This window comes from Ictalurus furcatus, chromosome 15 (genome assembly GCF_023375685.1).
Source record: "Ictalurus furcatus strain D&B chromosome 15, Billie_1.0, whole genome shotgun sequence".
Classification (NCBI taxonomy): domain Eukaryota; kingdom Metazoa; phylum Chordata; class Actinopteri; order Siluriformes; family Ictaluridae; genus Ictalurus; species Ictalurus furcatus.
Window position 1 is genome coordinate 26,901,187 of NC_071269.1, and position 12,555 is coordinate 26,913,741.

A 12,555-nucleotide genomic window follows, 5' to 3' on the forward strand; every position below is an offset into this window, starting at 1 on the left:
TTTCATGTTGTCATTATGGGGTATTGTTTGTAGAATTCTGAGGAAAATAATGAATTGAATCCATTTTGGAATAAGACTGTAACATCACAGAATGTGGAGAAAGTGAAGCGCTGGGAATACTTTCCAGATGCACTGTATCATAAATATAAACCAAAACATCATCAGATTTTCACACGAGTCCTAAAAGTAGATAAAGAGAACCCGATTAAACAAATGAGACAAATATATTATACTTAGTCATTTATTTATTGAGGAAAATGATCCAATATTACATTTCTGTGAGGGGCATTCGGGTTGTCTTTATCTACTGTTAGGACTCGTGTGAAAATCTGATGATGTCATAGGTCATATTTATGATATATAGAAAATTCTAAAGGGTTCACAAACTTTTAAGCACCACTGTATATATTATATTTCTCCATTAGCACATGGGTGTCTTTCTATGAGTTAAAGCAGGAGAATCTTGAATCTGCTGCTCTCTAGGTGAGTGTGTTGATTTATTAACGTCTGATTTCCGGTGTCTGTAGGTGTGAATAAATTCTACAGTAACATCGAGGAGATGATCGGATATAAACCCTGCGTCTGGTGGAAACTCTGTTGGGTGTTTTTCACTCCTCTGGTTGTTGCAGTAAGTAAAAAACCCTCTTCCTTCCACCTCCCTGTGTGTAACCTCATTATCTCTGAATCTCAGTTGTTCAGCATCACGACGTGGTTTCATTAGTTCCTGAATGAACCAGGTAACAAAAAGGCAAATACAAGCAAGTAATGTTTTGTTATTAAGCTATGGATTAGACTTTCCACAAAGCTTTGGGCTAAATGAACTGTATTTAAATGTGACAAACAACACTATAAATGATGAACTGTTTAATTATTACTTCATATAAATAAATAAAGCTTTAAAATAGATCTACAGGTGCATATATATAAGCCTTTTTTAACAAAAATAAATAAATAAATAAAAATCATCCGATCTTCCAAAACCATGTGGAATAACGTGTTCTGGTCTGATGAGACCAAAGTTGAACTTTTTGCCATAAATACCAAAAGATATGTTTGGCACAAAAAACCACAAGAACACATCACATCTCCAAAAGAACAGCGTCCTCAGGGTGAAGCACGGTGGTGGCAGCATCAGACTTTGGGGCTGTTTTTCTTCAGCTGGAGCTGGGGCTTTAATCAGGGTGGAGGGAATAATGAACAGCTCCAAATACCAGACAAAAAACCTTAACTCTTCCTCTACAACACTTCAGATGAAGAGGAATTTCACCTTTCAGCACGACAACGACCCAAAGCAAACCTCCAGATCAACAAAGGAACGGCTTCACCTAAACAAGATCAACATCGTGGAGTCCAGACCTAAATCCAATCAAAGATCTGTGGTGTGATCTGAAGAGGGTTGTGTACAGGACACGCCCCGGCCATCTGACAGAGTTAGAACACTTTAATAAGGAAGAACGGCAAAATATTACTGTGAAGACGCTGCAAACTGATGGACTCTCCCCCAAAAATACTGAACGCTGTGATAAAATCTAAAGCTGCTTCAACTGAGTATTAGTTTAGGGGTGTGCAAACTTATGCAACCAGGTTAGTGTACATTTTATATTTGTAATTTTTTCCCCCTAAATGATTCTTTTTTTTTTTTTCATTTTAATTAACAGATTAAAATTTCACAATAAAGGTAGAAAAGGTTCTGACATTTCATTTTTTTACATCACAAAAACCTGACGTTTTAACAGGGGTGTGTAAACTTTTGATAAGCACCGTAGTATTTGTTGGAATTTTTTCGAATTTTTCAGCATTTTATAAATGCATTCACTATAAAATACAGTCCAAACACTCTCTCTAACTACGACCCTGATTACATTACATTACATTTTTCATTCAAGCTGGTTTATGTGCATTAACTTACATTTCTAATAATCAGATCAATCACGTTGGATTTTCTTCATTAAAAAATGTGGTAATTAATTATTGTGCCATGTGAACAGAGGGCAATGGGCACGTAATTGTTTAAAAATTTAAAAATGAAAAAAAAGCTGTTTTGAAGACAGGCACAGAAATGCATAGAAAACTGAATACTATGAATATGCTAATTAGACACTCTGGCTTGCTCCGCCCCTTTTCTTTAGTAAACAAATGTTGCATGGCTTGTATTTGCATATTAGAACATAACTGACTTCTGTATTTTATGGTATAATAAAACCACTTCTGTGTTAGATGGATAAACAAGAAGTCAGATTTGTAAAAGAGGTTTTTATTGCCCCGTGTGTTTATTATTTAAGGATATAATAAATGTTTTTATTCATTTTAGTCATTTAGCGCTTTCTGAGTAACGTGAATAAATAAACTATACAATATCATGTCCATTTTCTCTTCAGCTTCAGGACCTCGAGTTCAGGCAGCGATTCAGATGGAGCCGATGCATAATGATTTGAGCCGTAAACAAACCCTGACATTGAGGACGAGGATTTTCTATGAGCTAATATCTCTGAAAGCCCTTCTCTGTTCTCCAGTGTCTGGTGGTTTGAGCTACACAAAGACGGACTGGATAAATAAACCAGCTTAGAGAGTGAAACTCTTCTTTCCCACACTCTTCTTAATCTTCTTCTCTTCTTCAGGGAGTGTTTCTGTTCAGCGCCATCCAAATGGTTCCTCTCAAAATGAATAACTACGTGTTCCCGGCGTGGGGTCAGGGGGTCGGCTGGCTCATGGCTCTCTCCTCCATGATCCTCATCCCGGGATACATGGTATACATGTTCCTCACCACCAGGGGAAAATCTAAAGAGGTAACCATGACTAATCATCTCACATTACAGCAGGAGCTTCATTCTGATTCAAACTCTCCTCTCACATACAGCAGGAGCTTCATTCTGATTCAAACTCTCACATACAGCAGGAGCTTCATTCTGATTCAGACTCTCACATACAGCAGGAGCTTCATTCTGATTCAGACTCTCACATACAGCAGGAGCTTCATTCTGATTCAAACTCTCACATACAGCAGGAGCTTCATTCTGATTCAGACTCTCACATACAGCAGGAGCCAAAGTTCTGCTTTTAGAACCAGATTCTTCATTCTTCACTAAAATACGTCAAACAATGAAAATTATTAGTGAACAAGTATGTGGAAAACACACACAGGGCCATGCTGTTATAGGAAAATAATGAATGATTAGTGATTTGCAGCTCTTATAGAAAATGAATCATCTTCTGACCAATCACAATCCAGAACTCAGCAGCAGTGTGGAATAGATAAAGATTTATAACATTTAAAGAAGTATCCAACATACTCTGTAGCACATACATAATTACATACATTTCAGTATTTTAACAATATTTAAAGTTTTTTTTATGTACATACTCTATGGGACAAAAAGTATGTGCACCCCTAACCATCACACCCATATTAACTTGTCATTCCAGATGTATTCCCCTTTACTGTTATAATAACCTAATCCACTATTCTGGGAAGGATTTCACTAGATTTTGGGGCGTGGCTGTGGGGATTTGGGGCGTGGCCATAGGGATTTTGGGGCGTGGCCGTGGGGATTAGTGATCATTCAGCTACAAGAGCGTTAGTGAGGTTGAGGTCAGGCGCTGATGGTGATGTAAGGAGACTCCAGTTCCAGTTCATCCCAAAGGTGTTCAGTGGGGTTGAGGTCAGGGCTCTGTGCAGGACACTCGAGTTCTTCCACCTTCTTCCAACCTTCACACACCGTCTTATTGGAGCTCGCTTTGTGAACTGTGTGTCTCGCTGGAACAGTGTCTGGGTTTCTCTTAGTTCCTGTGAAGGGAAACTGTAAAGTTACAGTGTACAGAGATGTTCTACACAACTGTATGCTTCAGACTTTGTGTAACAGTTTGGGGAAGAACCACATTTTGGGAGTGATGGTCAGGGGTGCACATACTTTTGGCCTTAAAGTGTATATATTGACACATATTGGTAAGTATTAATAGTTATGTGTTTGTGTTTCAGTCAGTGCAATCACAGGAGAACAGACCTGAACAACAGCAGCAGGGTGAAAACGCCATCACCGTGTACCCCACCAACGCCCACACCCCGAACCCCGAGCAATCGCCGAGCGCATGAACGCCCCGAACCCAGAACAGTCGCCGAGTAACAGCACAGAGGACTTCCATCTTTCTACAGTAATAGAGTCATCTACCTCCAGGGGCCAATCACCATCCACTTCAATCTCAATAATATAATAATAATAATAATAATAATAATAATAATAATACATATAAATGTGGAACAGTTTGTCTTTGTCTTTTGCAGGTGTCCATGTAGGGGTTAGAAACACAAAGCACAACGTGTGTTAGTGTAAAAAAACAGGAATTGTATTTTAAAAAGTGAGACGTGAATCTGTTCATGGTGTTAAAGCTGCGAGTCGGATCAGAGATCAGAGATCAGACATCAGAGCGTCGTGTAGGTCGCCGTGCCGATAACGCTGTTTTCAACACGCACAACACTCCGATCATGGACAAGGTCCGGATGTGTTGCGTTCAGCACTTACAGCATATTTCAGCAATTTTTGCCATATTACTGCGTTTTCAACCTTCCCCCGCCATTTTTTCTGTTTTAAGTACTTTTATCATATTTTGGATTCTTTACACATTTTACACATTTTAGTTTTCAGTGTTTCATTTTGCTGTATTTTTCCATTTTCCCGCATTCTTCTGCATTCTCAGTATTTTCTGGAACTTTTGGCACTTTTCGGTGTTCTTCAGTATTTTTTTCTGCATTTTTTGGAATTTCATGACGTTTATTTGCCAATTTTCAAAAAAAAAAAAAAAAGTTCCAGCATTTTATTTTTTATCCTCTGGATATAAAATCAAACCCATTTTGAAGGAAGCATCAGGACTGATTTAAGATCAGTATTTACTGCACGCGCACCTTCATGAAGGCAATTACAGCATCCCAGAGTTTAAATGCACATAAACAATCCAAAGGTATTATTTAGAATAATATGATATTCTGTTAACATTTGGAAAGTTCGATCAGTTATTGTGACGTGTGAATATCGGCACATCGAGCCTAGCGGACTGAGAGAAGAAAAAAAAAGCTCCAAAACACAGGGAAAGAGAAAATGTGAAAGCAGAAATGATGCACATTATTAATCAGTGTACTCGGTGTTAAATCAGCGTTTAGCACAGACATGAGAAGGTGCGACGGTGCGAGGCGAGCTGTACTGTAACCACGAGCGTTATTCTCTAATATAAAGCACAAACACAAAGCCCTTGGGACTCGTTTATTTGTCATCTGATATTTTTGTTAGAGAGATTGTTACTATTTTATTTTTCTGGAAAATAGAAGAAAAAAAACCTGCTAGAAAATCTACTCGTATGTGATCAAAACTGTTTTTAGAGACTTTTTAGGATGTTTTGTACTTTAATGTTGTGATCGAGGACCAAAAGCAAAAAGCAAAAACAAATCTATGCCATTCAGTGTGTAGACCACGAAGGACAGGGTAAAAAAAAACCTATTAAATATACAGAAAATACAAAGACAAAAACAGGGTTTTCAGCGTCAGCGTCCGTGTGTTGATCGGTGTCGTCACCGCAGTCCTGTTTACGCTCACGTGCTTCTGAGACGAGGAGAACATCTCAGGATTTACTGATGAAGGATTTATTGAAAAAAAAATCATGAGAAATTTACAAAATGTTCAGTAGAAAATTCAGCACTTTATATTCGTGTAAAATATCAGAAAAGAATTCCGGAAAAACATCTCAAAACAAACCAACCTGGATTTAATCACAACTCAATTCTGGCCAATCAGAATGCATCTCTGACATCCAGGTATTCCTCTCAGCCAATCATGTGCTATTTCTGCACACTGGCTAATTAATATTCATCGTCTTACTCTGGCATGTTGTACGATTTATAATTCAATCTGCACGCTCGATGCTGTAACACCGTTACAATGCAAAGACAAACAGCTGATTAAAAAATGGTCCAAAATGATTTGGAATCAAAGTTCATGAGTTTATTCCTGGTTAAATTGTCCAAGTCCACGTTTATCATCACTTTTTGTTTACGTGTAAATATATCAAAGAAAAATAAGTCCATTTTCTGAATTTCAAGCTGTTAAAATATCTAAACGGATATGTTTCCATGATGTCATCATCGCTGTTCTGATTGGCTAGGATTCGTTTATGAGTAAATCTAGACTTTTACATACCTGAAATTAACTTTAAAATTAATAACAAAGCGAAAAACAATGACAATTTTACAACCACCTGACAGACAAGCTGCCAAATTTACCGGAATTTCCTACTACTTATAGTTCAACAGTAAGTAAATAAATTCACGTCGGTTTAAAAACACCGAATTAATGAATGCGTCGACGAACCGTTTATCAATGAATTGCTTTTCAGTAAATTCTCAATGATCTTAACTGCCGAAAAAAATAAATCATCAGAAATGGAGGTGAATCTGATAGAAAGATGTCATTTATGTGCCAAACTGTTAGACCATATCTGTGAAACACACACACACACACACACACACACACACACACACACACACACACACGAGTATTAGCACTTCTGTGAAAGTTTACAATGAGAAATGTTGGTGGAATTTTCTGGAAAAGCACAAATATTCAAAAATTCTACATTTCCGAGTTTTAGGTTGAGAACTTGTGTTTTGTTGAAGTTTGTTTGTGGAGAGGGCGCACGGCGCACGGCGCACGGTGGCTTAGTGGTTAGCACGTTCGCCTCACGCCAGGGTCGGGGGTTCGATTCCCACCGTGGCCCTGTGTGTGTGGAGTTTGCATGTTCTCCCCGTGCTGCGGGGGTTTCCTCCGGGTACTCCGGTTTCCTCCCCCAGTGCAAACACATGCATGGTAGACTGATTGGCGTGTCCAAAGTGTCCGTAGTGTATGAATGGGTGTGTGAATGTGATTGTGATTGTGCCCTGTGATGGATTGGCACCCTGTCCAGGGTGTACCCCGCCTTGTGCCCCGTGCTCCCTGGGATAGACTCCAGGTTCCCCGTGACCCTGAAAAGGATAAAGCGGTATAGAAGATGGATGGGTGGATGTTTGTGGAGAAAGCGTGAAGGTTTAATTTCCCTGTGCAGAGAGGGCGGAGTTTATTATAATTAGATCTGTTCTGTTACGTGTCAGAACTGGGCGGAGTTACACAGAGTTGGGCGGGGTTGGGCGGGGTTAGGATGATGATGAGGAGGTTAGTTTGTGATTTACGGCAGCTACGTGTGAAACGTGAGTTTAAATCAGAAGCTGTTTGCTCTTCGGACAGAAGCACCTACGAAATGTGAAACGGCTACGTCCTGTGAGATTTGTATAAAACTTCCTGTTTCCTCTCTCTCTCTCTCTCTCTCTCTCTCTCTCTCTCTCTCTCTGGAGCTTTATTGTAAAACGGTGTCGTGTTAAACATGTACCTGTGAACGTCTGTACTACTCTGGAAGTTTCTGTCTAAATGTTGGAACATTCGAAAAATAAAATTGCTGGTTTTTTTCTGCAATAATATTTTGATCTTTGAAGCTGAAGTACATATCTTATGACAGATGAGTGACAATGATTATATAAAAAAAACTATTTAAAAAATGATTATGGAAGATAGAATTTATGTCTAGTAATAAAATAATATTGTTTTGTATATTTTTAACTGTTACACTGTATTTAAATGGTGTCGTATGATAAAGCACGATTGTCATGTTATAAATAAAATGTACAAATAAAGCGTATTGAAAATAATATTTATAATCACGACGTGTTTGATTTAGAGCTCGAAACGCTTAGAGTAACATAAAGTTTATTTATATGTTTTCTTACCCTGCTATTTTTTCATTGGCTGAGCCATATTAGGGTGTGTCCTGAACAATATGGCAGCAGAAAAGGGGGAGGAGTCTGTTTTTGGAGGGAAAAGAACAATGGATAGTTTTTAGGTGGTTGGAAAAGAACGGGCAGGGGGAACGAGGAAGAAGATATTTACCAGACTGCTTTTAAGTAAGTAATTTAATTATTATCTAATCCATTTTGCTATAAATCAGCGAGTCACTGAAGGTACAGCGGATTTACCTCCAGAGAGAAGATTCTGGCCTCAGCTTGGAGATGATCTGATTAAGAGCGGTGAGATGAAGCCTTTTTGTTCCCTCTGTCCCTTCTTCAGTTTGCCTGAGAACTCATTATGAGAAGACTGAAATTCAGAAATGTTTTTTAGATGTGGTTTTTATTGGAGGATATACATGTTGGAATGTTTTTTAGGACTACAATCTTTCAGGGACTTTGATTGACACTAAAGTAGTTTGTTTGTTGTTCTTATCTTTATGTCCTGAATGTCTAAACAGTTTTGTTAAAGATTATTATTATTATTATTATTATTATGAAAATGATATAAATAGATCCTGCCCTTTAGTTTCTAAGGGCTGCTTTATTCTAAATATATGAGCTGTTATATACTGACAGTTTTATAATATTAATCAAATTTGCGGTCTATTTTCAATTAATAAGGATCATAGATACAAGTATAGCCAGTGATTCAGCAGCGATTCAGGGGTCCAAGCACTGTGTGGTAAACTGCCAGTATGTTAATATCAAACCCTTTTCATTTGATTCCATGACAGTACCATGGTCTGTGTGATTTCATTTAGTCGTGGAGATGATTTCACTTCCTGTACCTTGTACCTGCTAAACATGTGACAGACACATGACTGTTTCTTGTGAACAGCGCAGCCTGCATGGAAAAGCTCTTCTGAGCATGTATATTTTCTGCATTGTGCAGACGGCCTTATCCAGAGCGTCTACAGAAGTGCTCTGAAGTGTCTCAGTAAATATATTCTGATGCTGCTTCACTGGGACAAGGAGTAAGAGTACTATCAGTCTAAACCCTGCTGGGGAGGTTCGTATAGTATGAGAAAACACACAAGAATTATTATTTTTTTTAAATAACAAAGTGCTAAGTGAAGTACATCATGAAGCCAAGTGTCTCTGTGTGTAAACGATGAACATTTATTGCACAACAGGCTGTTAACACGTGGTTTTGAGCCACGCCCAGTCGCCGTGCGTCTCTGAGGGTGAGTGAGCGTGTGGAGCAGGTGGGTTTTACACAGAAAACTCTATTTATTGTACAGTGAGCTGTTTGCGTGACCCACCCAGACACACGGCTTCTCCTTTTGATGATTGGAGGATCTCTCAAAGGGGCGGAATCTCGTAACCAGCGGCCAATCTCTGAAACAGTAACGAACGTGACTGACTTCTCACGGCACAAAATGGCCGACACTGCTAACGTTGACCTGATTTTAGAAAAGTCTTTGGTGCTCGTAGTTATGAGGAGAGACTGAACAGAGGGCGAGATTTTAATTCAAAATTAAAAAAGGTCTCTTTACCCGTCTTGGTGCAGAAACATTGATTGGCTGGCTAGCAGTGCTGTGTGTGTGTGTGTGTGTGTGTGTGTGTGTGTGTGTGTGTGTGTGTGTGTGTGTCCTGTGAAAGAGCTGTTGCTATAGAATCGATAACGTACTATAATGAGAGCATTAATATAAACCTGTGCTACTTTCAGAGCCGCCATTAGGGATGTCAATTTACACAAATTCCCACGATCGATCGTCACTTAAATGATTAATTAATGGATGAATCGTTAACTTTAATGCCGCAGGACGCGTCTACTGCAGTGGCGTAAATCCACTACAGCGCGTTCAAATCCCACTCACAGCTCCAGCTTCCTCACCCACAGGAAATGGTTTATTTACTCTGAATAACAGTGGACTAGCAGGACTGTAAAGTGAATTGATGTGATTATGATCATTTGATAAAAATATAGTGACTATAATACACACCGCGTCACTAACGCCGTCTCGGATGCGAGCTAATCGCGTGTTTGTTATTATGAGTGTGTTATTTTCTTCCCAAAGGTGCGCAGGATATTGTGCGTATTACAGAGATTAAGAAAAAGCCTTCTTTTTACTCGTGAATGTCTGTAACGTGTTACAGCTTTTGGTTCTTATTTCGGCGGTCCTGGTGGACTTGAGACTCACACACCTCACATGGATACTTCATTATTTATATATTATATGTTCAGAAGCTAAACGTTCCCGTTAGATGACGTGCTAATCCAATTCAGAGTCCGTTCTTCACGCCATCCCTGCTTGCTGTTTATAGAAAATGAATTCGACACCTTCTGACCAATCACGATCCAGAATTAATTCAGTGCTAATTTACTGAAAATAAACCGTTATTGAGTAAGTCTCAGTGCGGCGTTGAGAAGGAGTCGGTGTTTATTATAAATGAATGTGTACCTGTGAGTAAACGGTGAAAGCGTGTACATGAAGGTAGCGTGAGTCTGGAAACGCAGAGAGCTCAAAATAGATTTCTGATACACACACACATCAAAATTTATGCTTCAGACACACCGTGCTGTTGCCGCTGGTAACCAGAGGGAGAGAAACATGACAACAGCGTGAATAACATTACATAAACACCAGCTCCGTCCAAGACCCTGATCAGCATCAGTGTATATGGTTTATTCAGTTATTTTCATTTCAAAATTAATCTGATGATGTGATGATGGTGGTGATGATGATGATGATGATGATGGTGATAATGATGTGGTGATGTTATGATAATGATGAGGATGATGGTGATGATAGTGGTGATGGTGATGGATGTGATGATGATGGTGATGATTATGATGGTCATGGTGGTGGTGATGGTGGTCATGGTGGTGGTGATGATGATGGTCATGGTGATGGTGGTGGTGATGGTGATGGTGGTATTAAAACATGCGGTTAACATTTATTAGTATTATAGTCTGTAAGGTTGATGAATTATTCAATAAAGATGTTGTTTTGTGTGTCCACACACACACACACACACACACACACACACACACACACACACACACACACACACACACACACACGGTCTAGTGAGTATAATAGTGTCACTTTATTTTCAGAAAGAAAAATATTCTCATAAATAATAAAGACATCAGCGATGCACTACAGGTTTACACACTGAGCTCTTCATTATTTATTTTATATATATATATATATAAATAAAGCCAAACACTTCACTGAAACACAACACTGAGCATAGGTGTGTTATTTATTTCTTTATTTCTTTATTTATTTATTTTTATTACCCAATTAACCAAGAGACTGGTTTTAACACTGAATACTGCAGTGAAGCCTGGGGAGAGACACAAGAACAAAAAGAGAAAATAAAACACACACACACACATTGTTGTCTAGGTATTCTTGTGAGGAGCGTCTATTGGCGTAATTATTAATACGGATAATTGAATCTAAATCTAAGCCTTTAATTTTTTAATTTTTAAAAAAAAATTTCAACCTTTCACACATAAATTATTTATAAATGGATCAAGATTCTTTGTTGTTGTTGTTGTTGTTTTTAATACTAAAGAAATCACATGATGTATAAATATTGTCTAAATGTCAGGTCCCGGTGTTGGAATATCATGAGTAAAGAAAGGATCAAATATAATATCTGAAATAAAGAATTAATAAAGTCTTTCACAGCCTTCGTTAAAGCAATTATTAACATTCAGGTCTAAAATTAATTAATATTGAAAACTAAATTATAGAAATTATTATATAAAGTTGTATTAAATTTATATTATTTCTGAATAAAATAAAGCAATATGTCTGACGTTAAAAAAAAAAGATAAATATTTGTACTTCATGTCTTAAAGGCTTTATTTTGTGCAGGACATCCTCGAGCCACGCTGCGCTGAGAGTTCATTTACACATGATGATGATTTCTGTTCAGTTACAGTAACTGTGATTTGGAGGCGATTGTGTTTTCCTAAAATATAAAACCGTGCTCTATATTGAGTGTAAGTGTGGACGCTGTGCGGGGAAGGGTTCAATAAAACCTGCAGTTTGGGGAGAAAAGCAAAGAAATATCCTCATAAAGTCAAACCTGTCACATGTTTCCATTTCTTTAAAATATATTCTTTTAAATATATTTTCTTTATATAAAGTTGTACAGACCTTAAAAGACAGAGTCTATTAAAATAAAAAAACAGCAGTGCTCCATTATAAACGCGTGAAGAGGGTATTGTGTTTGAAACGTATGACTTTGATGTTAAACCTCTGTGCTCCATGGTAAAGTCTAAAGCTCGACTCGTCCTGCTTCTCCCACACACAGCTCCTCTGTGCTCGTTACTCATCCAGTCATAATTACCTAATTATCCAGCCACGATAACGAGCTAATGAGCCGTTCATGTGAAATACGGCACATTTTAATAGACAGATTTTGTATTAATTGGGTGTTATTAGGATTGTCATGTTAATAAAGACAGCTGGTGAAATAAATCCACGCGTTCAGAGTTTCTGTGGAAAATGGGACTATCTCCTTAATTAACTTCATTTCATCCATTCATGAAAATAACTTCATTACATCATCAGTAATGCCAAAAAGTAATAAAGGGTCCGAAAGGTACGTGAGTGTTTATGTGAGGAAAGATCCTGGGCTTCAGAGTCGTGTCGGGTCGGTAGATGACTGTTGAGTAGACGTGTCTGAGACGGAGTTTTCACTTTACTGGAGTTTAACACAAACACACAGCTTTA

General features: G+C 38.2%; 1 protein-coding gene across 1 annotated transcript in view; it reads left to right on the forward strand.

Moving 5' to 3' along the window:
- The window catches only part of slc6a1a (solute carrier family 6 member 1a), a 16,444-nt gene extending 13,358 nt beyond the window's left edge, over positions 1–3,086 (forward strand). Inside the window, exons 12-13 of the mRNA XM_053642548.1 lie at positions 528–628; positions 2,619–3,086. Coding sequence (XP_053498523.1) covers positions 528–628; positions 2,619–3,086 — 569 coding nt within the window. The remainder of the gene's footprint in view (positions 1–527; positions 629–2,618) is intronic.
- Positions 3,087–12,555: the final 9,469 nt, after the last annotated feature.